This window comes from Vitis vinifera, chromosome 14, assembly GCF_030704535.1.
Source record: "Vitis vinifera cultivar Pinot Noir 40024 chromosome 14, ASM3070453v1".
NCBI lineage: Eukaryota > Viridiplantae > Streptophyta > Magnoliopsida > Vitales > Vitaceae > Vitis > Vitis vinifera.
Window position 1 is genome coordinate 13,376,839 of NC_081818.1, and position 27,495 is coordinate 13,404,333.

The 27,495-nt window shown below is 34.9% G+C and overlaps 1 protein-coding gene across 1 annotated transcript; it reads right to left on the bottom strand.

The window, feature by feature from the left end:
* Positions 1 to 1,903: 1,903 nt before the first annotated feature.
* LOC104881573 (uncharacterized) lies at positions 1,904 to 24,859 on the bottom strand. The gene is made up of 7 exons (XM_010662145.2): positions 24,713 to 24,859; positions 6,251 to 6,489; positions 6,082 to 6,157; positions 5,617 to 5,994; positions 4,516 to 5,484; positions 2,210 to 2,386; positions 1,904 to 2,158 (listed from the first exon to the last, which is right to left on the bottom strand). Exons 1-7 carry the CDS (start codon positions 24,857 to 24,859, stop codon positions 1,904 to 1,906), a joined length of 2,241 nt encoding a protein of 746 aa, XP_010660447.2.
* Positions 24,860 to 27,495: the final 2,636 nt, after the last annotated feature.

Consider the following 27,495-nt stretch of genomic DNA (forward strand, 5'->3'; position numbering starts at 1 on the left):
GAATCTGATCCTAGGCCATCTCTCAAAAGCAAGTTGCTGTATGAAGAAACCAAGTTGAATGTGGGGGCCTACTCAAACACTGATGCCAAGCGTCACCTGGTGAAATGGGCTGCCTGCATCCCAGTGTAAGAACTGATGCCATCATGTAAGAATAGGGGTATGTCCTAGTATGAATATAACAAACCAACAAGCAAAGGGGGTCTTGGACAGACTCGACTCTCTGCATCATCTGTCTCTGATTATGGACCAAAGGCGAAGAGACAAAATGGAAAAAGCAGTATGCAATCCTCAATATCCCTCAAGAAATGGAGCCTTGTCGGCATCCCATACTTCAATCAATAGATGAAGCCTATCCGAATGAAATGCGTCGAAGCAAACACGAGATCTCATGGCCTAAGGTGGTCTTACGACTCAGACCGTAATGAAGGCTAGGGGTAAAAGGTGAATGAAATGACGAGAAACAAAGGCCCAAATACCCAATAGATAATGCCAAGCCTCTGTGTGCACAATGTCAAATATCGGAGGACTATGTGAGTAAGGTGACTCAACCCTACATTCAAATGAACAATGTCCAACGACTGGGATGTGCACCAAAGAACGCGTCGTTCATGCAGTGAGACGACGATCGACGAGGATAAAAGAAAAAGAAAATGGATAAGACGAATGATGAATGAGTGTAGAAGAAAATGAAGAAACAAGCTGGGATAAAAGTGTAGCAATGTGTGATAACGACAAACAACTCATCCCATTAACGCCAAATCGAAGCAAGTCACTATATGATGGGAGTGGTGATATAGATAATGATCTAAGGAACCTAGTGCAAAGGAAACCTAAACCTCACTCCCAATGTCTCCCAGATCCATGGAGAAAAGGATCGTACAATGTTCTCACTGACTCTCAGAAGAAGAATAAGTCTCTCAAACTCAAAATGACCTATGATGATCAAGTCGTGATACTGTCGGTAAACCATACAAAACCCAAATATTAATGACATGAACATCGAATGAGCACAAGTTTTTTTTTTTTTTTTTGCGGAACAACCGACAAAGTAAGCCAACGACCATACCGACATGATCTAACAAATGTACCTCAAATCCCAAACCCAAATGGTTCCCTCAAACTAAAACTCCTGGATCAAAACTTAAGGGTGGAACGAAGGGTGTGACAAGCCTAACTTGCAGCTTTGGGACGAGAGTGCGTCATCATCACATAAGGGAAGATAGAAGCGAAAAGAATCGAAAGGATAGAAACAAAACTCAAAGACAGACAAAGTGAAAATGCACAATATAGGACAGAAGAAATCATGAATGACCCAAAAATGAAACAAACGAACAATGACACAATGGACTCACAATACTCACCGATCTAGACAATAAATGCAAAGCGCACAAGAGAAGGCCCCTAACCCAAGTGAGAAAATGTATGCAAGGCAAAGTGAACGAATAGGTCATAATGAATTGTGTGAGGCTCAATGGGCTAGCAATGGGATATATCAATGTGTAGGTGTGCAACAGGGAATATGGCTACTCAAAATTATGGCCACCCATCCTCTGACCATGATCTCATACGTAAAACTTCTTCAGCTAATCCACATTGATTGGCTCCGAAAACTGATTTTCGTCCAAATTTGTCAAGCAGGCAGCTCACTCTCGGGTCAAATTCGAATAACATACGACCCACTCCAACTCGGTCTGAACTTGCCTCTAGGGTCTTTGATCAATCCCCTGAGGACCTTCAAAACTAGGTCACCTTTCTGGAATTTCCTAGGCTTAAACCTTTTCCTGAATGCACGGGTCATTTTCCTATGATAAGCCTAAACATAATCTGCTGCCCTCAGTCTCCTTTCATCTAGAAGGCTAAGCTGATCATAACGAGACTGAGCCCACTCGGTCTCAGATATCTGCTACTCTAGTGCTACTCTCAAAGATCCCATCTCAATCTCAACAGGTAGCACTGCTTTCATACCATACACCAAGGAGTAAGGCGTTGCTCCGGTAGAGGTACAAAAAGAAGTGCGATAAGCCCATAGTGTGAAAGGGAGCTTCTTTGACCAATCCCGAGAAGTCTCAACCATCATCCTCAAAATCCGCTTAATATTCTTATTCGTGGCCTCAATTATCCCATTAGTTTGCGGCCTATACGTAGATGATCTATGATGCTGAATGCCATACTCCTAAATCAATGTATCCACCTTGCCTCCGAAATGCACCTCTCTGTCTGAGATCAGCTCATGAGGGATCCTGTATCGGCAGATAATATGCGATCTGATGAACTTGGCTACCATAGCCGCTGTCAATTTGGCGTAAGAAGCGGCTTCCACCCACTTGGTGAAGTAATCAATGGCTACTAAGATGTACTCGTGCTCGCTGGAAGACTTGGGCGAGATCTGCCCAATAATATCAATACCTGATTACTACTCAAAAAGTACTATTTTGTAGCTTGTAATTAACTCTTTTAAATACTCTTGAGTAGTAATTATTACCTTTTAACTCAATTCACATGTTAAGGACCCTTGCAATCGTTTCTAATCAAATTGTGTTAAGTTTTGGTGTTTTTGATAGCTTTTAGCTACACCAAAGCAATCCAAGAAAGAGGGAGAGCTGTATATAGTTCATGGCAAAGATTTTGGAAGCTTAAATTCATGAAGAACCAAGATTCGGAGCTCCATAGCCCTTTGCCAAAGTTTTTCAAAGTATGCAAGGAAAGAACAACGGAGAGAGGAAAAATAGAGTGAAGAAAACAGAAGATAGTAGCTGTAGTCTTCTTTCTCACTTTTGGAGTACTTTCCGAAGTCCATTTTCTACATGCTATATACCATTTCAAAGCTCAGGGAGTCAAGAATCCAACGCTTCAAATGGTGTACGAATTGGAGCTGAAATGAGGAAGATATGGCCTTCACAAGACCACTGCATCCAGCTGAAGGACAAATTCGCATCTTGCGAATTTGGAACTCCAACATGCGAAATTAAAGCCTACCTTGCGAAATGGAAATGGAATACAGCCGCACAGTCACAGAGAAGCCCAACTTTCGAAAGTGATTTTGCAACTTGCGAACTTGGAGCTCAACGTGCGAAAATGGATTCCAAGTTGCGAAATCAACTTGCGAGATTTTCGCAAGTCACCATGCAACGTGCGAAATCTACGTGCGAACTAGGATATTTGTGCACCGACTCTTTTAGATCTTTTCTTCAGATATTTTTGTATAAATTTTCATTCTTCTCCTTGTAATCCACCAACCATAAGATTTCTTAGTTAGGAAGGTTGGAAAAACGTCTCTATATATATTCCCTTGCATCCACTGTAAAATATATAGATATATAAATATATAGAATATACAGAGCCTTGCTCTGTTTTTCATTTTTTTTCATTTTCATTTTCTTGCTAGCCAAACATTCTCTGAGGATTTTTCCTTAGAGGATGAGAGGCTAGGCTTTTTGTCTCTTGGAGTGAGGAAAGCCGGGTAAGTTTCCACATGCATAAATTGGAAGTTTTGTTGTTTTAGTTTTTAATGAAGAGAAAGTGTGACCCGTTAATGGTTTTTATCTTTTTAGTTAACTTAAAACGCCTTTAATTCACCTAAGCCAACACTAGGTAAGGCAAGTGATCTCCGTCCATGGAGATTCACTAGTTTATCTCTTGCGAGCTTTTGGTAGGTGGTTTGAAGCTAGGATTTTCTAGAATAGCCAACACTTGGTAAGCTTTTGGACTCCAAGGAGACATCCATTAGTTATGTCTTGCGAGCTTTTGATGGGTAATCCAAGGTTAAAGATCATCTTGAATGGCAAGTGCTAGGTGAGAGGCATGAGCGATTGCAAGGTGCATCAGTGAGAGAGATTTAGTGTTTGAACCCATTAATGGGAAGCATCTGTACAACACCGGTTGGAGAAGGAACTATATGTTAATTTTCTAATGCGAGGAAAAGAAACAAGTGACCGGAACTCCCTTTTTGTATGAGGAACCTGAGCCTAGTGATCTAAACTCCAAGAAACACTTTTTTTTGTAAGTAAAATCAGTTACTATTTTTGGTTAGTTTAAAACCGAACCTTTTTCATTCAAACATCTTTATGTTTTCTTTTAAAGCTAACCTTGAAATGAAAAGGCACCAATTCAGCTTTGAATTAATATCATTTGTGAAGTGAAAACCCATCCCAGTGAACGATCCTAGAGCCACTATGCTATAGTAGCTTTTTCTTTGCTACCCTAGTATATGGTGTAATAGGTTATAAATTTTGTTGATTACTCCCTCAATCAAGGAGCACCAACTGGACACGAATCAACTGAGACACCAATTGGGCACGAATCAACACCCCATATTGAAAATGGCCAAGGAGAAGTGAGTGCATGCAACTTTGAAGGTGGCATGTGAATGAGATCACCGTGCATTTGGCACTCTGGACACTTCTAAATGAACTGACAACAATCTGCCTTCATGGTCAACCAAAAATAACTTGTCCTCATAATCTTTAGGGCCAACATGTGCCATCCCATGTGTGGGCCACAAACTCGTTCATGAACCTCTCTCATCACTCGATTTGTAGAGGTACGATCTAGACATAACAACAATAGGCCATCGGGCGATCGTCTGTACAATGACTCTCCACAAATCACAAATCTAGTGACTAACTGCCTTAAAGCTCTCTTATCCTTGATAGTGGTTGACTCAGGGTAAGCGCCACATGACAGAAACTGATAAATATCATGGTACCATGGTAGTCCATCTTGATCCTTGATATCTCCAATTAGACAACAATAAGCTGGTGCAGATCTGGTCTCAATCAGCAATGATCGCATAGTCACTCCCATAGGGATCTCAATCACAAAAGCCAAAGTGGCTAGCGCATCATCAAACTGATTTTTTGCCCTGGGCAGATGTATATATCTCAACTCCTCAAACCTATCAACCAACAAATCCAAATAAGCATGATAGGGTTTCAACTTCTCATCCCGAGTCCTCCAGATACCCTGAGTCTGCTGAATAACCAAGTTGGAATCCCTGTGGATTTCCAACTGTCTAACTCCAAGATCGAGCGCAATCTCTAGACCTGTAATGCATGCCTCGTACTCAACAACATTATTCATCAACTGGTGATGATCGAAGAATGCCAAACGGACTGATCTGGGAATATGATAACCTTGAGGTGATATCAATAGGATGCCAATACCAAACCCCGACTGATTGGCGAAACCATCAAAGTACAACCGCCATCCTGCAATACTAGTCACTGAGACATACTGCTCATCAGGGAAATCGTCGTCAACCGGTTTTTCATCAGATACTGGCAAAGAAGCCAAATGATTTGTAACAATGCTTCCTTTTACTGATTTCTGCGTGATATACTGAATATCAAACTCTTTCAGTAGCACTAACCATTTCATGAGCCTACTAGTCAAAATAAACATGTCAAACAGATATCTCAATGGATCTAATCGTGAGACTACTAATATGGAATACTCGGTCACATATTGTCTCAGTTTTCTGGTGGCCTAAACCAATGCCAAACATAGGTGCTTAATCATAATGTATTTATACTCATACTCGAGCATCCTCTTACTCAGATAATAAATGACTCGCTATTTTCCTGAATCATCGAGTTGAGCTAACATGCATCCCATGACAATCTCCGATATTGACAAGTACAGAAGCAGAGGGCGCCCTGGCGTAGGCGGTACTAAAACTGAAGAAGAAAGGAGACACTCCTTAATCTTCTCGAAAGCGTGCTGGCAATCATCATCCCAAACTGTAGGTTGGCTCTTCCTCAGAAGATGGAAGATAGGCTCGCATATGTCTGTCAATCTGGCAATGAAACGATTGATATACTGTAATATGCCAAGAAAGCCTCTGATCTCTCTCTCGGTCCTCAGAGCAGGCATGTCAAGTATGGCTCTGATCTTTTCTGGATCAACCTCTATACCACGCTCACTAACGACATGCCCCAACAATTTCCCAGAAGTTACCCTAAAGGTGCACTTCTTGGGATTCAATCTTAATCTGAACTGTCTGATCCTTTCAAAGTATCTCTATAAGGCTACTAAGTGATCTGTCCTGTCTCAAGATTTTACTATCATGTCCTCCACATATACCTCAACATATCTATGCATCATGTCATGGAATAGAGTAGTAGCAGCTCTTTGATAGGTGGCCCCTGCATTCTTCAACCTAAATGGCATAACCCGGTAATAGTAAGTACCTCACTCAGTGATGAAAGAAGTCTTCTCCATATCCTCTAGAGCCATCAAAATCTGATTATACCTAGTAAACCCACCCATGAAGGACAACATCAAATGTCCTGCAGTGCTGTCAATCAACATATCAATGTGTGGGAGGGGAAAATCATCCTTAGGACTGGCCTTGTTCAGATCTCGAAAATCAACACATACTCTAACCTTATTGTCCTTCTTTAGAATAGGGACGACATTAGCCAACCACTTAGGATATTCGACCACTGACAGGAAACCAATACTGAGTTGTTTTTGAATCTCTTTCTTAATCTACAAACTCCATCGAGGGTGTAATCTCCTCAATTTCTGCTTAATAAGTCTAGCATGTGGCAGGATGGGCAAGTGATGCTGGACTATAGAGGGATCAAGGCCTGGAATATCCTCATATGACCATGCAAATACATCCAGGTTTGACCTAAGCAGGTCAATCAATTTGCTTATCTCGTCAGCAGATAAGGAGGTGCCAATCTTTAGCTTCCTGGGCTGATCAGGGGTCCCGAAATGTACCAACTCAGTGCTACCAAAAACGGGTGTTACTTTCCTTTCCTCCGAATCTCAAGTTCCATTTAGCGCATAAAAACCCACACAACAACACCAAAAAGTGTCTTAGAGTGCCTTTCGAAGTAAAAGAAGAGATACGAGAGATGTCACTTGAAAAATCTAAAGCAAAAGCAAAGAAAGTTATAGAAATTCAAAAGATCCATGCTCAATTAAGTGGCACAATGGGGGGTAGTCATACAATTGTCATACATAAGGATGATGGTGATGAGGACGGAGATGTGTAAATGTATCCAACATATATGCATCTGGATGAGCAAGATGCTTATCAATCTACATTTCACACCTTGAAAGCGATAGAATGGGAGTGACAATAGTATGAAATCGTTATAGGAAGCAAGCATAAAATAGGGGAGTCATCATTTCCTAGCGCCACACCGACGATGATGCAAAAATCACAAAGTAAGCGAAATTCGAACCTATTGTTGCCTATTGTGCCCTTGCTCTACAAGTCTTCTACAGCAAGACAAAAAAATATCAAAGATATATTTAAGGCTAGTTCAATTAAAGAAAAGATGGTATGCTTAATAAGCAAATTCTTCATTTATGAGAGCATCACGCCTCATAAATCAAACTCTCATCACTTCAAGAATATGATTATTGGTACACAACAAGCAGGTAATTACTAATTTCTTAATTTTTATATTGTTTTAGACTTTGAGTAAGTATAATCTTTTGTGACATGTTTAAAATATTTCTTACATATGAATTGTAGGAATGAGAATCGAACCTCCATCTCCATATGAAATAAACAACAAGTACTTGGAAATGGAGTATAGAGAAATGGAAGCTTATGTGAACCAACAAAAAGAAAAATGGAAGACATGGGTGCACAATAATATTAGATGGATGGACAAGGCCCACGAAATTAAGTATAACTAATTTCATGGCCTATTCAAAAGGGACTATGGTGTTCCTCAAGTTAGTTGATGTATCAAACAATATCAATGACCACAAATATATATACAAGCTATTAAAGAGTGTTATAAAAGAATTCGGGGAAAAAATGTGGTCCAAATTGTCACAGATAATGGGTTGACATTTGTGAAAGTAGGCAAGTTATTGATGAAGAAGTCTAACTTTTATTGGACTCCGTGTATGATACACTGCATTGACTTAATGTTAAAAGACATCGACAAATGACCTAGTTGCAGATATGACAAGCAATGCCCGCAAGATAACCAACTTCATTTACAACCATGGTTGGTTACTTACACAAATAAGAAAGTAATGTGGTGGAGACATTGTTCAACTAAGAGTTATGAGGTTTGCTACTAATTATATTTCTAATGACAACTTTCTTAAAAAAAAGGCTGATTTGAAGAGATTGTTTATGACTGATAAATGGGCACAACACAAGCTCAGTTGGAAAAACATTGGATAAGAATTGAAGAAATTAATGTTTGACCATCTGTATTGGAACAAAATGGCAAATGTAGTTTCATTATATGAGCCACTATACGTGGTGCTTCGACTTGTGGATTCAAAAGTTGTTCCCACAATGCCATTTGTGAATGAGCTTATGCAAGTGATGAAAAAGAACCTCATTCATCAACAAACTAGAGAATGGATCTTTAAAATAATAAAAGATCGTTGGGAGAAAACACTAACACATCCACTTCATGCAGCAAGTACTTAAGTACTATCTATCTTCATAAGTTCTTACTCTTAATTTATTTAATTTTCTCTTACAAGATACTTAATCTACTTAATCTTATTATAGCATACTTCTTGAATCCAAGGTTTCAATATAGACATGGAGTTGGTAGTGATCCAAATCTACTTCAAGTGGTCCATGATGTTTTCGTATAATTAGACCCAACTATTGAATCGCTTGATCAACTTGGAAATGACGTAAATAAAAAAACTAAACTATTATTTTAGTTAATCTAATTAAACAATAATTTCATTCATCAATTTATTTGAACATTTGCTAACAAATATGACATTGACAATTAAATGTTGAATAAATAGCTTATACTTTTTTCAGATGCAAAGATAGGATTTGGGGATTTAGCGGTGATTGCAGCAAGGTCAACCATGGTGCTCGGTGAGTACTATTGATTACTACCAAAAAGTGCTATTTTGTAGACCTAATTATAATGGTTTTAAGCACCTTTGAGTAGTAATCATATTCATTTAACCCAATTAATTCATTAAGGTCCTTAGTAATTGGTTTTAACCATTTTGTGGCAAGTTTACATGTTTTTATCAGCTTATGAATCAATTCAAGCATGCCAAATGATGGAGGAGCTACTTGGACAAGATATGGAAAAGCTTTTGGAAGCTCAAATTCATGAAGAACCAAGCTTTGGAGCTCCATAGCCCTTTGCCAAAGTCGTTCAAAGTATGCAAGGAAAGAACAATGGAGAAGAGGAAAGCAAAGTGAAGAGAAGCAAAGAGGACAGTAGCTGCAGTCTTCTTTCACACTTTTGGAGCACTTCCCGAAGTCCATTTTTTACATGCTATATACCATTTCAAAGCTCTAGAAGTCAATAATCCAACGCTTCAAACCGTGTATGATTTGGAGCTGAAATGAGGAAGATATGGCCTTCGGAAGCCAACTGCTCCAGGTTGTGCGAAAATTTCGCACGACACAAGGTGTTATGCGAAATTTGCATAACACCTTCAAAATTCGCATAACCCATGCGTGGTGCGAATTTTCCTCTGTTTTTGCCGACTCCACTTTAGATATTTTCCTTTGTATTTTTTGATGTAATTTCCTTTCTTATCCTTGTAACTAACCAATCACAAGCTTTTGCTTTTGTAAAGACTATATAAGGGGTGGAAATCACCTCTTGGAAAATATATAGAACATATGTTACGTTTTACACTTAGAATATATACAGAGCTCTCTCGTCTCTCTTTTCTCTTTACTATTTTATTTTCTTGGAAGCCAAACAGCCTCTGAGGGCTTTTCCTCAGAGGATGATTGGCTAAAACTTTTAGTTTCTCAAAGTATGGATGTTATGTGATGGCTTGGATGCAATCCCATGGAAATTTCTCGCACTCGGAAGGTAAGGTAGACGTTTTTCATTAAAGGTTCATTAATGCAAAGTTTGGTTTTTTATTTCCTTTGGACAACTTCCAACGGCCAATACTTGATAAGCTTTTGGATTTCTATCCATTAGCTATCTCCTACGAGCTATTGGAAGGTGAGGTTTTCAATTCCAAGTTCTGCATTAATCCGTTAGAACCAATTTCAATGGCCATTGAAAGGTGAGTTTATCACTTGGAATGACTTTGAGTTGCCAATATTTGGTAAGCTTTTGGCTTTAGACCATTAGTTATCTCTTACGAGCCATTCAAAGGAAGTCTAAGGTGAATAACCATTGATGAAATTCACTACCATCTGTTTTGCCATTTTAAAGGATTAAAACTTGATTTGCTAAATCCATACCGGTTCGGGAAGCAAGCATCACCATAGTTGCAACCCCAACTCGAGGAGCCTATCCCGAGATTTCCAATTTGCATAAGAGCCAGAGCATAACTATCCTATCTTTGAGAAACTTGTTTTTACACCCTTTCATTTTAGTCTTTAATGTTAGCTTAGATTAGTTTAAATCTTTCTAAAACATTTACATCTTCTTTTAAAGCTAACATCCATAAGAAAATCACCTATTTTCCTAATTTGAATATCACTAGTGTTTGCGAAAACTCTTCCCAGTGAACGATCCTAGAACCACTATGCTATAGTAGCTTGGCTACTTTAGTAATAGTATTTAAGGTATAAATTTTGTTGATACACCTTTAAAGCTAAGCTACCATGAGTCGAATCAATATCATTATTATAAATTCACCACATAAGTATTTATATAATTATGAATTGGTAGCAACTGAATAGTGGTTTATGTATGGAAATCATACACCTACATTGAGGAAGTTGGCCATCAATTTTTTTTCACAAACTACATCATCTTCTACCTGCGAGAGAAATTGGAACACGTTTGCTCTCATCCACAAGAAGCAACGAAATCGTCTGACTTACCCTCAATTGCAACAATTTGTTTTTTGTTGTGATAACATGAAGCTAAAGTTGCGCGATATAGAGACAGAAAATGATCAAGTTGTTGAGAAAGATTACATTGATCTCCTTGACATTTCAGTTAAGATGGGTGATGAAGAAGATAATTGTTCTAATGGGTTAGGCTTCTACACTTGAATGATGAAGTTGGAAATCCTGATCCGCGAATTACCGCTTATGTTCAAGAATTTGGTGTTGATGTTGAACGTGTGTTGTTTAAAAAAGTTCACAGTGAGAGTTTTAACATAGACATTGAGGATTCATTTTAGACGACATTGAATTCCCACCATGAGGTTGACTCAACAAGTGCAGGCCAAAGTAGTAGACCTAATGTTGCTGGTACTTATACTTTTGGTTACAATGGTTCAAGAACTGGAATTGATGATGAAGGAGATATTAGGAAACACCAACAATGTCAATATCCAGTGAGCCCATTTTCCTATGAAGATGATTTCACGTACTGCACACGAAATGAATACCATGGCTCTAGAAAAGTTAGTCTAAGCATAAGAGCTATTGGGGAAAAGAACAGAAGAGAATAGACGAGGCTTAATGAGTTGGTACCAATATTGTCTCCAACAACAAGACGGGGTTCCTTTATCGGCCAATTCCATTTAACCACATAAGTCATCATGTTGGTACTAAAGGCTCATTGCAATGTAATATGTACAAATTATTAATATTTAATGAAATTAAATCTTTCATGTAGCTTTATAATGAGTGTACACTTACAAAGTTCACATTTCTAATCGATCGATATGATATAATTAAATTTAATATCACAAATTATATCATAGATATATCAAATTATTCAATAAAACAACTTTAAAATGTCTATTATACTTCTAATTACATTTCTATGAGTTTTTTCTTCTTACATTTCTATGGGTTTTGATAAATTTTAGGCCTATCAATATTTTGTGTCAAAATATTCACCGATATATGTATGATATATTTGATATATCTATAAAATTGAAGTACCAATATATATGTGATTACCGATATTTTCATTATTGGGTATGACTTAAGGCTATCAAGTAGTCATGATCTCACCAAGTTGTTTCATTGTGTTGTCTCTCAACATTGAGAGAATACTAAGCTTGTGCTAAAGTTAGCAATGGCTTTGACCTACGGTGAGATCGTAAACTAATCATATATTCTGTATGGATTTGATCACTATTGATGGAAGTCAGTAACAATAGGTATTTTTAATAGAGGCACCATGATATCTCATGGGATTAGGATAAAGTGTCCTCTTGGGTGATCCTAAGGAGATGTGTTCATGGAAACTATGACCATAATAGTTCCTTAAGTGGAACTTGACATAAACTCTTTGAGAGCTAAGACATGTTAATTGAACACACAATAGGAGGATCTATAATTCAAGGATAGTAGAGGTAGTTTGGAAAGGTTGATAACTTTCATCTTATTAGACTACAAACACTAGTTCATGGAGAGACTGAACGCAATGGATAGTAGGTCACGGACCTGAGCACATAGTGTTTTGTTATTATTTACATAAGATATTGAAGTTCAATTAATTCCTTATAGTGCGATATTGAATAAACTTCAGAATTGGATTCTAAGGGAGCCAATATTCCTATGGGTTTAAGTGGTCCTTGCTTTGAACTCATATATCGTGTTGGCATGAGTTGTGAGGGTCATATTAGCTCTAGGTTCACCTTTGTACCTAAGGGTGTTTTGGTAATTATGCAAGGTTGCACAAGGGTAAGTGAATAAGGTCTCTAGATTGGGGTAATTGATTAATTAGTAAACCTTGTTGAGTGAATTAATCAATTAGGACCCAATTTAGGCTAGATTAAGTAACCCAAGCCTATGTGGACTCAAGTCACTTAAGCTTAGTCAGGAATCCTATAAATACCTCTAGGGGTTAGGGTTTTCATCACTTTCTATCTTCTACCATCTAGAGAGAAAGAGAACCATAGCCTCCACCATTTTTTCCTATTCACCGGAAGTGTGCCAAGAACAAAGTTAAGTTATCGGGTGGAAAATTGTGGGTTTCCGAGACTTTCAACAACTTTAGGGTTGTCTTCAATACTTGGAATTTAAGGTTTGGGAACATCCAAACCTAAAGGTTAGTACTTTAACCTTGAAGATCAATTTTTTTTTGAAAATTAGTATTGCTTCCATCTCTTAAATCTAAGAGGCCAACACTTTAGAGTAAATTCCATTAAGTTAATTTTTCATCTCTCCATAATACATTCTTTTTATATCACATCCTAACGAGAAAGCAAGTGACTTTCCCTTCAACTGAAATTCCTTTTGTCTTCATCTTATATGGTCTGTAATATTTTTCTCTTCTAAAAATCTTTAACCTAACATTAGTTTAAGAACATAAAGATAAAACAATTAGCACAAAGGTACATGAGGTTTTAATGTAGTTCGGACAACCATGCCTACATCCATGGATAAGAGAGGATCATTTCACTATACCATAGAAAATATTACAAAGGACATAATAGGATACAATTATTTAAAGTCTCGAAACATCCGATATTTCTCCACTTCTTGTATCCACACCTTAAACTATGAGACTCTCACTTCATCAAGTGTCTTCCATTTTTCCTCACAACTCTTTCCACCTTGTATAGTCACCACAAGTACATTTCCATCTCATGCCCTTTTCCTCTCTTGACCTAAAATATTTATAAAGAAATTCGAATAACTTTCCTTATTATATAAGGAAATATAATATTACAATAATATATAACTTAGGAAATATTCTAACAATATTCTTTTAAAAAAAAAATCTGTATTAATTAGGAATTTGAGACATTTTCCAAGAACCACAATGCACTGACTAATGAATTCTTCCTTAGCAAAAGACATGAAAGAAAAAGGGGAAGAATTGAACCTGATGCAAGGTAGATAGTAAATATCTCTTTTATTTTGAATTTATGGGTTTGTTATACGCCATAATGCTGGAGAAACCCATGCATCAAAATCAAGATTTCATTTATTACATTTACAACTGTTTAATTTCCTTGGTTTGCTTGGAGTTGGAGGAGCATAAAAACTTTATGTTGTTTTCCTGCAATATTTTGTCCTAAAATTCAGAGCCAGGTGTAAACTTGGGTAATTCTTGTTTTGAATGGAATTGATGTTGCAAGTCACTTGATTTAACACAGTTGAAATAGAATTGTGGGCATTTTAGGTGTCCAAGTGCTTTATTTGTAAAGAATATTTTTCTATATTTCTTCAAAAGATAGAGTAACATGACATGTAGACGGTTGAAATATTAGGGAACAAACATTCCATGTGTCAGTTAATATTTGGGTGAGTTTGATGTAATGCAAGTATGTATCAGTTTATTTCCACAGGTGGAGAGACAAGGTAGCAATTAGAGATTAGGAGAGATTCGACCCATATCAAGTTATCAATTTTCTTAGGGAAGGACCTGGAATGTATTGCAGCTAATTTTATAGACAATTTGCATACCATATCCTAAACACTAGAGCAAAGCGATTGGACTAATAAAACCATTTTCAGGTTATTGTATAATAAATAACATGCTCATTTTTTGAGAATTACATACTAAATATTTCTAAACCTCTTCTTTCTGAAAGAGTGTTATCTACAGACTCTTTCTCACCATTCCCAGAATTTGAAAATTAATTAGGCTTTTCCTTGTTGTTTTGACTTTTGAAAATTAAATAGTAAAAATGCAGGTGGTACAGAAGATGGACAAAGTTCATATTGTTACGGGCAGTGTACTCTTCATTTTTCACACCCATGGAGTTTGGATTCTTCAGAGGATTGCCAAAGGACCTGGTCTTCCTGGACATTGCTGGCCAGATTGCTTTTCTTATTGACATTATGCTCCAATTCTTCCTTGCCTACAGAGATACCCACACTTACAGAATGGTCTACAAGCGCACATCTATTGCACTTAGGTCTCTCTCTTTTCTCTCTTACTATTTCCTCCTACTACACTTCTCTATATTTGTCATTTTCTCATACATGCTTGCTTAAGCTATTAAGACACCCACTTAATGGATTTCTATTTAGTTTATCCAATATGTCGAATTTCATTATTATTATTATTTAGATTTTTATGGGTGGGGCTTGCAATAGTTGGGAAAATGCTTGAATCTATTCTATGTTGCCTTTGAAGTATGTGGACATCCATGTGAAGAGTCCTGTTTTAAAAATGCTTGAATGGTTGAATGTAATCTGAGCATGTTTGGTTTATTTGGTGCGAGAAATCAAATGTTGGGTCCAAGTGACAACCTAATTAGGAAGTTCATAATACTAAATTATTGTATATGGTGCTTTACTTCCACTACTGCTGACATTTTATTTTCTAATGTAAATTTAAGGTATTTGAAATCTAGTTTTGTCATTGATTTACTTTTCTGTTTGCCTTGGGATATTATTTACTAGGTATTTCTCTTTTGCTTTCAAAATTGTATAAATACCTCTCATCATCTTCTCGCTAGATTTTTAAAGGTTGGTTTAGTTTTTATTATTGTCGACATGTATGAAAAGTTTCTGCAATCAACAAGGTTTTTTTTTAGGTGCTTGTTTTTTTGATATATTCTTTATTAGATAATTCAAGTCCCACCTTCTTGATTTCTCTTCATCATTTTGTATGGGTTGGAATGGGAAAAATGACAAGGCATTGTTATAGAATTATTAAGCACGAAAAGATCGATATAGGCATAGTAATTCTAAACATTTTATGGAAGTTGAATTAGTTCCTTGTGTTTATGTATGATTTTGCATGAGTTAATCCTGTTGGTGTAGCATTTAAGTTAGATAATTATTTTCTGTAAAACATTAGTTTTCAACTTGTGACCTCCTTTCTACCTTATTTTGGTGAGAATGATGATTTCTCAATATTGTGCCTTCAAAAGATTTGTAATTTACAATGAATTGATTCATTTTCATGGATGGAACTCTTGTTGTCTTGTGCAACTCCTTCAAACAGTGATCTAAGTCATTCATATGCATTGTATTTAATAATGTGATGCTTCTCTCACACAAAAGCCTTTGGAACAGAATTATATCTGTATGCATATTTTGCATAGAGTTGAGTTTGTCTTTGAGATTTTCCTCCATCAGTACTTTTACTAGATACATGGAATCATATCCATAGCTCCTTCATTTAGAGTCATACCAGGTTCCTTTCAAATTGAGAGCAGGATCTCGCTACTGGACCATTGAATTATAAATCATGATTTGTTGAAGAAAAATGTTCCTTACAAATGATACATGTCAAGTTATATCTCTTTCTGTAATCACTTTGGTTCCTCTGTTTTAATCAGGCTTGTGGGTGAAAATAAGTGAGGTACCTCTTATGGATTACATTGATTAGGATACGGAAAGTCACAGATTTTTTCCAAAAGATGGAGAAGGACATACGGATCAATTATATGTTTACCTATTGCGCGCATACAGCAGCTTGCATCTTTTACTATTTGGCTACAACACTTCCCCAATCTGAAGAGGGATACACATGGATTGGAAGTTTAAAGCTGGGGGACTATACTTACTCTCACTTTAGAGAGATTGATATCTGGAAGCGGTACACAACGTCTTTATCTTTTTCAAGTGTTAACAATGGCCACTCTTGGTGAGTACTTTACTTTCACATGTTTTGACAGAATCCTAGAGGGAAATTTAATTTGCCAAGTTGAAGTCATTAATAATTCAAACTGTTAAGAATATCTGAAGTCATTTCCAGGATTAAATTTGTCACTTATTTCTTCCAAGTTAGTAAAACCCAAGCCGTTGGATGTAAGCTTTGTTGACTTTGTATCTATATCAAGTTTATTGAGTGTCCACCAAAGGTAGGATGATTTTGTTATTATTATGTTATCACAATATGGCGTTTTTTTTAAACATTTGGCACTTCTAAGATTAAATTAGTAATGAGCATCTGGGTGGAATTTAGAAGTAGTGTAAAGAAGCATCATCCATGATACTAGGCTTTATGCAATGAAGTGTGTTGGCAAACCCAATGGGAAGGAAGACTCTTATAGGGGTAAGCAAAAGGAAAATTGGTCATTGATACATGAATTGTGCTTATATATCTGCATTGAAATCTATTATATGTACAGTTTCACACAAACAACTAAATACATCATTTGTAGTGAGTGAGATTGTAGGATTTTGTAATCTTGTTTGATACCCTTTCAAGAACTTTAGGTGCATCACATTGAATGAGAATGGATGAATTTGCTTACAGTTCTTGGTTTCATATGAAAAGTAACCATTTAGGGATGGATACCCAAGTGATGACGAGAAGGTTACTAAAGTTGGAGGCATGACTTAAAGGCATTTTAGCAAAGCCTTAGCCTCCTTTCTTGAACAGGTTTGAGGGCTGTGAAGTTTGAATTCACAAGTCTTAGTCTTGAAAGCAATCACTCAGCGCATAAATTTTTAAGCTTACAATTGTATCCAACTCAGCACCTCTTTGTCGTCAGTGATATGAGTAGCACCATGTAATTTTTTTTTTGAGCTTGTTTCTTTAGCACTCTTTCAGATAATTTTCCACTATAGCATGCTTCATGTAGTCTTATTCAGGACCTGGTTTTGTTTTGATATATGCCTACACAAATAGATGCACTCACACGCATCCATGCTCTGCAAGCTTGATGAAGTATTATGTTTAAAACATAGAGAATATTTGGATGTTAATGAAAAGTTATCATAAAATCCTTATCTTCCTTTGTATGTATTACCAATCTAATCAGTTTAACTGATTGTCACCTTCTTAGCAATTATATAGCGTACACACTCTTACAGAGTAGTCGTGCCCATGTCAGACAGGCTCCTGCATGTAAGGTACTCTCACTCTCCCTCCCAACTTCAAAATCCTGACTAAATTTTGTTCTTTAGCTTTCAAATCTATCTATTTAGGCCATTTTCCACTATAGTTAACAAAAAATATGAGATAGGGTCACCCTGATAAATACCTTTAAAGGGACCATTCATTTCATAGGATTCATATAGAAAGACTTGTATTTTCTTAAAATGTGTATGATTCTCAATCCGCATAATCATAAGCCTTTTCAAAGTTCATCTTAAAGACTCTCCCTGCCTTTTTTGCTCATTAGCTCCCATCCACAATTTCATTTTTTGTGAGAATTGAACCAAGAATCTGTCTATCCTTCACAAAAATTCTTTAAAATGGTGATACAGTTTATTGTAGCACTATTTCAAGACCCTTTAAAAGGAGCTTCAATATGATCTCATAGAGGATTATGACCAGACTGATATCCTAAAATTTTTATCTTTGGAGCACCTCCTTTTAGTAACAAGTATTATAAAAATTGATTAGTATTTTAATTAATGATCTCACTAGGGAAAAAATATCCAGAGACTCAGAACATCTTCCTTTGAGGTTAGTTGATAATCCTGACACAAAGCAATTGTTAAACATCTTCAGCCAGGGCACATTCCTGACCTGGGCATATCCCCATCCATCCGAAAGATGGTCTGGTTGGCCATCTTACAAATATCCTCGGGTTTGGTGTGATCAATCCAAACCCTCAGTTCTGAATCTTTTTGAGTCCCTACATTTATAGATGTGAAGGACCTAAATCTACCCTGAAAACCAATGCTGGTCTTCAACGGTTGATCCATGCTCCCCCTTTTATGGATTTAGTCAATTTTTCCTTCCTTCTACCATTCGCCTACTTTTGAAACAGTTTAGTATTACAATAACCTTTCTTAACCTAATTGATTTTAATCTTGACTCTATCAGACTTCTGCCTGTTCATAATCTATCCCAGTTCCATTCCTACTTATTATAAGAGAAGTGAGATCATCCACCAATAGTTCTATTCCTTACATGGAATTATTGTTCCCAACATCCTTGCGAACTGGTACCTCCTTTCTCCAAATCCATCAAAGGGTCTTTTTAAACACACTTGGATTGATATTAACTTTAGAAAAGATAAGGCACTAAAGATTTTGAATTATTTCTGGCAGGAGAGATCAGAATCCTTCTCTGAGCAACACATAATAGAGCCAATTGACTTGGACAGGTTGAGCTTTCATTTCTGGAAACAAGCAACAGAAGACATAAGATTCAAGATCTATTCATAACTTCCTGCAACTGACAAATACAAAGTGTTCCTAAAAGTTATAATTCATACCTTGTTTCAACAAAAGTAACAAGGACATGGAAACAAGGACCTGGTTGGTTGACACCTTGATGTTATTTGAGGAACCATGTGGTAGTGGACGCTTTCAAGGTTTTTGAAAATGATATGACAAGAAAATTGCTTCTTTGTACCCTCCTCATTCTTCACTTATTTGATGTTTTAAAAAATAATTTGGGACATCGTGTGGCTTGGATATTGTTTAAACAAGTTCATTAAACTTATGGGGTGTTCAAATTATCCTCAGAAAAATCAAACTTCAAAAATAATTAAAAATTAGAAAAGATACAAAGAATGTGAGGAATCCTCATATTCTTCGTACCCTAACCATTCTCCGTTTCTTTGATGTTTTAAAATAATTTTGGGACTTTTTATGACTTGGATATTCTTGAAATGAGTTCATTAAACTTAAGGGGTGTCCAAATGGTGCCCAGAAAAATCAAAGTTCAAAAATACTTAAACATTAGAAAGGGTACGAACAAAGTGAGAAATGCTCACATTCTTCATACACTCCTCATTCTCCATTACTTTGATGTTTTACAAATTTTTTCGGACATCGTATGACTTGGATATTGTTTAAATGAGTTGTTTACACTTAAGAGGTGTTCAAATGATCCCTATAAAAATCAAACTTAAAAAATACTTAAAAATTAGAAAGGGTATGAAGAATGGGAGGAATGCTCACTTTCTTCTTACCCCCATTCTCCACTTTTTTTATGTTTTAAATTTTTTTTCAGACATTGTATGGCTTGGATATAGTTTAAATAAGTTCATTACACCTAAGGGGTTTTCAAATGATCACTGGAAAAATCAAACTCTAAAAATACTTAAAAATCAGAAAGAGTACAAAGAATGTGAAGAATCCTCATATTCTTCGTACCCTCCCCAATCTCCACTTTTTTTATGTTTTAAATTTTTTTGGGACATCGTATCTCTTGGATATTGTTTAAATTAGTTCGTTACTGTTAAGGGGTGTTCAAATGAGGCCTAAAAAAATCAAACTCCAAAAATTCTTAAAAATTAGAAAGGGTACGAAAAAATGTGAGGAATCTTCACATTCTTCGTACCCTCCCCATTCTCCACTTCTTTGAAGTTTCAAATTTTTTTGGGACATCGTATGACTTAGATATCGTTTAAATAAGTTCATTACACTTAAGAGGTGCTCAAATGATTCCCGAAAAAATCAAACTCCAAAAATAGTTAAAAATTAGAAAGAGTACAAAGAATGTGAGGAATCCTCACATTCTTTGTACCCTACCCATTCTTCATTTCTTTGATGTTTTAAAATAATTTTGGGTTTTCGTATGACTTGGATATTGTTTAAATGAGTTCATTACACTTAAGGGGTGTTCAAATGATTCCTAGAAAAATGAAACTGTAAAAATACTTAAAAATTAGAAATGGTACAAACAATGTGAGAAATGCTCACATTCTTCATACTCTCTCCATTCTCCACTTCTTTGATATTTTTAAAAAAAAAATTGGAAATCGTATGACTTGGATATTGTTTAAATGAGTTCATTACACTTAAGGGGTGTTCAAATGATTCCTTGAAAAATCAAACTCCAAGAACACTTAAAAATTAGAAAGGGAATGAAGAATGTGAGCAATCATCACATTCTTCGTACCCTCCCCATTCTCCATTTATTTGATGTGTTAAAAATTTTTTAGGACATCGTATGAGTTGGATATTGTTTAAATGAGTTCATTACACTTAAGGGGTGTTCAAATGATACCCAGAAAAATCAAACTCCAAAATACTTAAAAATTAGAAAGGGTACGAAGAATGTGAGGAATCCTCACATTCTTCGTACTCTGCCCATTCTCGATTTCTTTGATGTTTTAAAATAATGTTGGGACTTTGTATGACTTGGATATTATTTAAATGAGTTCATTACAAGAGGTGTTTAAATGATGTTTGGAAAAATCAAACTTCAAAAATACTTAAAATTTTGAAAGGGTACGGATAATGTGAAGAATGCTCAAATTCTTTGTACCCTCTCCATTCTCCACTTCTTTGATGTTTTAAAAATATTTTGGGACATTGTATGGCTTGGATATTGTTTAAATGAGTTCATTACACTTAAAGGGTGTTCAAATGATCCCCGAAAAAATCAAATTCCAAAAATACTTACAATTAGAAAGGGTACGAAGAATGTGAGGAATCCTCACATTCTTCGTACTCTCCCCATCGCCACTTCTTTGGTGTCTTAAAAATATTTTGGGACATCGTATCGTTTGGATATTGTTTAAATGAGTTCATTACAATTAAGGATTGTTCAAATGAGGCTTGGAAAAATCAAAACCAAAAATGCTTAAAAATTGGAAAGGGTACAAAAAATGAGAGAAATCCTCACATTCTTTATACCCTCCCCATTCTCCAATTATTTGATGTTTTAAATTTTTTTGGGGCATCGTATGGCTTGGATATTGTTTAAATGAGTTCATTACACTTAAGGGGTGTTCAAATAATCCCCGAAAAAGTCAAACTCCCAAAATACCTAAAAATAAGAAATGGTACGAAGAATGTGTGGAATCCTCACGTTCTTCATACCCTCTCCATTCTCCATTTCTTTGATATTTTAAAAAATATTTGGGACATCGTATGACTTGAATATTATTTAGATGAGTTCATTATATTTAAGGGGTGTTCAAATGATACCTGAAAAAATCAAAATCCAAAAATACTAAAAAATTAGTAAGAGTATGAAGAATGTGAGGAATTACCCTCTTCATTCTCAACTTCTATGATGTTTTAAAAATATTTAGGGACTTCGTATGGCTTAGATGTTATTTAAATTCATTTTTTACACTTAGTGGGTGTTCAAATGAGTCTCGAAAAAATCAAAATTCAAAAATACTAACAAATGAGCAAGGGTACGAAGATTGTGAGGAATCTCATATTCTTTGTGCCTCCCTATTCTCCACTTCTTTAATTTTTTTGGAAAAAAATTGGGACTTCATATGACTTAAATATTGTTTAAATAAGTTCAATATATTTGGTGGGTGTTAAATGGATCGCTGAAAAATTCAAAATTGAAATTTACTAAAAAAATCAACAAGGGGTTTGGATTTCCATATTGTTACTAATTATGCCTTTTTTTCGTTTTTTCAATATTCATCCAATTTTTTGTGTAATTGAATTTAAATGCTAAGAAGTAATTTATTCATATATTTATCAATTCATAATTAGTACACAACTAATTTAATTTTAAATTAATATACATTTTTTAAAATTTATTTCTATTGTTTCTCTTTTTTTTTTTTTCACTTCATAAACCAATTATATTGCTTTTCACACTTCAAACTTTCATCCAATTTTGTCAACAAATAATTTGATGTTAAAATAAAATAAATTTACTTTTCCTTAATTTATAAATTATATCACCAAATTATTTTGAATTATTTTTGTTTATTTTAAATTTAATTTTTATTATTACCTCTTGGGTTTAATCACTTTATATTACAAAAATAAATAAATTGTAATTTTTTTCCCAAATTTTTTTTTTCTAATTCAAAAAAAAATTCCTAAAATGAAATAATTGCATTAAACATGATTTTATAATTGGTCATTGTAATATAATTGCTCATTGTAATCGATGTTAACAGTGTGGTGGATGAGATTAATTCCCATGTCAATTGAAGAATTGGTTGTCTTTAATTTTTTATTTATTTTGCATGCCAGTGTCTTAATCCTATTAACCTAAAAAAGTGGATATGGTAGCGTGTCTTAATCCTATTAACCTAAAAAAGTGGGTATGGTACCGAAAAGTGACTTTCGGTACCCGACCCAAGTTAAAGACTTGACTTCTTGATAGTGTCAAGCTGGTTGGTTCCCCCATCAAGCATGTCATCCGTAGATTTACCGGCTTCAGTCCTTGGTGAGAAGGGCCCTTTTATTTTCATGTGCATTTTCTTTCTTGTATTTGATATCTAGGTTAGGTTTCAAGCGCTTGGCCTCACAACCAAACTGAAGGTGCTCAATTCTCTAAACTTATCATTTTTTCTTTTCCTTGCTTTCTTGCTTTCTTGGGAGAATTTATAGGTCCTTTGCACAAACTTGTTTTAGTATTTGGGGATTTGAAAACACGATTCAGGATTTTAGTATTATTTTTTCTGGGAACTTTCTATTAGGCCATGGTTCTAATCAACTTCTGCTTGACTGTTAGTACATGGCTTGCCTGCTCCATCATCCTGGTTCCTCTCATGATACTGTAAATGTCTTTGTTTAATTATTGAACAAAGGAAAAAAATGACACAATCTTGAAAACAAGAAAATCAAATGACTTGCTGATTTAATGAATTGAAAGAAATAATTAATTCTTCATTTGTTTCCAAAAATAAAAATAGACACAGGATTTAGAACAAAGAATTATTATCGATACAGTCAAATATGGAGGATTCTGGGATAAAGCAAATACCAGATTTACAAGGCGAAATGTGGTGGCCACAAAGTTGTGCAAATGAATGATGACCTTCCAAGTAGAGGGTGTTATAGTTATATCGTATAGGTAGGTCTAATATTAATAGGTCTCTGTCCAGTCAGTAATCTTATACATATATAGATTAATTTCATTGAGAGAACTTTTCCAAATCAGTTCCCAAACATATGGTAATAAGATATCAAATGGTTTGGAATCATGTGGGCATCCTAATTCATTGAGCATTTTAATTTTTAGATTGAAGCCCTACAGCTTGCATCATTTGTAGATTATATTGTTTTATGTCTGCCACTGCATAAGAGGGCCTCCTAAATTAATTTGCAATATAGGATAATGAAGAAAGAGGGCATACACTATTCCCAATTGAGACATTTGTTGATAATGATGATGACACATAGCCCTAGAGAATATAACCATTGGGAAGATGAGGATTGATATTGAGTGGTTTCGGTTCTTGTATTTCAATTTTGATGGTATATTTTGTGAAAAAGTAAAGACTTGTTTGGTAATTCGTAATTGTTTTTTAAAATAGTTTTGAAAATAATTTTGAGAATAGTTTTTAATAACTGTTATTTAATATTTTATAGAATAAAAGAGTTTGTTTGATAACTGTTTTTGAAAATAATTCTAAAAAATAGTTTTTGAAAATTGTTTTCTGATTTTTGTAAAACAAAAGTTTGTTTGAAAACCTAAAATGTTTTTAATTTGATTTTAATATTTTTAAATATCTTTTAAAAATAATTTTTATATCTAATTTTTTATTTTTAATCAATTTACATGTTTATATAATTATTTCTTAAAATAACCCTAATAAAATAAACGAAAACAATGCAAAACAACTAAAATATGTTATTTGAAAACATTTTATTTTGTATTATTAAAAAAATAAAAAATAAAAAATAGCTTTTATTGCCAAATATGTTTTCTATGTTTTTTCGTTTTGGAGAATATAAAAAATATTCTAAAAAACAGTTCTCAAACAAATTCTTTCTATTTGGAAGCTTAAAATATTTTTAATATTTTTAAATATGTTTTAATAATAATTTTTATATTTAATGTTTTATTTTTAATCATTTTACATATTTTTATAATTATTTAAAAAAAATAGATATCAGAAAACAAGTAAAAACAACAAAAAAAATAACTAAAATATATTATCTGAGAGCATTATTGTAGACCCCTTTGAAGAGGCAAGGGGTATTTAGAGGCAAGGGGTATTTAGTTTTTTTTATATATATTAGAGGAGCTGGCAGCACCCGAGAAGTGTGTGGGGGACCCCTCTCCATGCGTGGGACCAGTTGCAAGAGACGCCATGCTGGAGTTTGAGGAGCCCATACCTGCTGAGAGATGAACAGGGAAGCAGGTAATGGCTTGCCCGAGAAGGTAGGAATCGGCTGGAGAGAAACAAGAGGAAGGGCAGGCAACGACTGAGGAGGGAACAGGAGAGCAGGTGCTAGCTTTCCGGATAAGGTAGAGGGTAGCATGTTCGAGGGTTGCCGGGTGAGAGGCCGGGGAGTTCTGGGAGCAGCTGGGAGATTGGAGGGGTTTTTGGGGTAGAAAAAAAAAAATCTGGTGGAAGAAAAATAGGGGAAGGGAGAAAGGTTGCGGCAGAGAAGAAAATGAGAGGAAAGAGAATTAGAGTTGGCTGGATTTTGGGGCGAGTCTCATTGATGGGGAGGTAGTTTCCAGGCATGATTATTAGGTCTCTCATTTTCCATTATTTTCAGATCTTTTTTATTTTTATTTTTTTATTTTTATTTATTTTTAGACGTTATTTGCTACTTGATGTTTTTGTTGTTTTTTGAATATCATTAGTTGATTAATGTTTGAAGGAGCCATGTTTTAGCTTTTGCTTAAGTTCATTCTGAAGTATTTAACCGTTGTTCTGAGCATTGATTTGTTGATTGGTATAAATATGAAGGGCTATTTGATTGTTTTGGCTTAATCTAATTTTTTTGTATACATACCCTGTTTTGGGTTTTCTTTGTTTTCCCCCCTGCACAAGACCAATGCATGGATTCATTCATTTATTCATTCTAACTTAATATATAAGAGGCATGTTTTCTGGTCATCGTGGTTTTATTGGCCCCGCCATAGTTCGCAAGTTCCCACAGCTCGGATTTGTAAATCTCCCCATCAAAACCCACTTGCAGAACTCTATGAACCCAGTTCAAAAGGCCTCTCAAAATTGTTGAAAATGGAGAGGGTTTTTTTTTTTTTTCTTTTTTTAAATAAGTCTTTAACCTTTGCACCCGGCCCACTCTTTCATGGCCACTTTTGGCATGGAAAACTCAATTAAATGATGGGTCCCACCACTATCATCTCATTTTCCATTCTTCCTATTATCCCATGCAGCCACCAAACCCAATTTAATTCTATTTACGCGTGCAACCCACATTTCTATTTTAATTCTTCTTCTTTTTTTTATACATATCAAAGTTCAATTTTCCAAAATTCCCACTTTTAAATTTAGTCTTCAAATAATTTCCCAAAATTTTAATTTCCAAATTTAAAATTTTTAAAAACTTTCATTTTTAAATAATTTTTCAAAATTCAAATTTTCGAATTTAATTTTTATAAAAATTTCATTCTAGAGTAATTGTCCAAAATTCCGATTCTCAACTAATTTTTTTTTAAAAAAAAAACTCCAATTCCTCAATTTAATTCTCAAATTTCCAATTCAAATTTAATTTCCAAAATTCCAACTCTTAAATTTAATTTTCAAAATTCCATTTCCTAAATTTAATTTTTAAAACTCCAATTTCTTTCAAATTTAATTTCCAAAATTTCATTTTTTTTAATTCAATACCCAAAATCAAATTTCTTATAAATTTAATATCCAAAATTTTGATGCTTAAATTTAATTTTCAAAACTCCGATTTTCAAGTGATATTCGAGACTCCAATTTTTCAAATAAATTTCAAAAATCCAATTTGCTCTCAAATAGTTTTAATTCCACTCTGGTTTTCAAACAATCTTCTGCTCCTCTTGATTTTAATAAGCATGAATGTAATTTTCATAATTCCGAAATAATGGGATTCGTGAGATTAATTTGTGCAATATAAATCGGGCTTTGGTGGGGGCCCAACATATGTGATTTCCTTATGATTGATTGATTGTTTGTTTGATTTAATTGTCATGCATGATCGATTTTATTTTACTCTATGACATGCTCGAAATTATTCCTTAATTGTGCGCTAACCTCACTTCTTGATAACGTTTTATGGATCACTGCCCAGGTACGCATCCACACCCGCTCGGGTCATTTTCTGTACGCATGTTTAGATTCCCACATGTGCATGATCACTCTGAGTATTCATTGATTCCCTCATCAATTGCCATTGATTGCTTCATTTTATTAGTAGAGACCCGACTTTAGGGATTTAGAGGGGTGCTACGGTCTTTACTGTACCTTCCCGATAAGTAACCTGACCCCCGAACCCGATCCGGTTTTTCGTAGACCCACCTTTTCCAAAATAAGGAGTCACACTTAGGGTTTTTCTTTCTTATTTTGTTTACCCTTTTAAAAATAAAACAAAAATAAGTGGCGACTCCAAGTCAATTTTCTTAATCAAATAAAAATAAATTTTTCGAATAAAAATCGAGCTTGCCTTCGAGTGGGAAACGCATGAGCTGAAATGCGGGGTCCACAATTATGTTTTTTGTTCTTAAGAACAAAAAACATAAAATAGTTTTTGGTTGTCAAACGTATTTTTTAAATTTTTTGTTAAAAAAAAATAGAAAATTATTCTTAAAAATATAGTTACTAAACAAATCCTAACTTCGCATTTTATATGAATATGAAGATTCAAGGTTTTTGACATCATATTCTTTTTAATCCTACAATTTCTCATTTCTTTCTTTAATTCAAAATTGAACTATGAAATGCGGGTTGGCCGTAGTTCTATTTTTTGTCCCTCATGCATTTTCATTTTTTCTCTGGTCTCGTTAGGGCTCATTAGATTCAACATCAAGCTATGAAATCCGGCAGTTGATGGTTCTATACTTAGAATAATTAAAACTGCTTCGTAACGTTTGGATAAGATTCAACTGGAAAAACTTGTTTCCAAGTTTTAAACTGATAGAACTTAATGCAACCTGCTCCATTCAAAGAAAAGTA

Excerpts from the sequence above, each read along its gene's own strand:
- LOC104881573 (XM_010662145.2), bottom strand. The coding sequence starts at position 24,859 with ATGCTACCCTCTACCTTATCCGGAAAGCTAGCACCTGCTCTCCTGTTC. Across the intron at positions 2,387-4,515 it reads CAAATCGAGTGATGAGAGAG|ATCTCGCCCAAGTCTTCCAG; the intron begins GTTCATGAACGA and ends ATTATTGGGCAG. Across the intron at positions 2,159-2,209 it reads AGCTGATCTCAGACAGAGAG|CATCATAGATCATCTACGTA; the intron begins GTGCATTTCGGA and ends TATGGCATTCAG.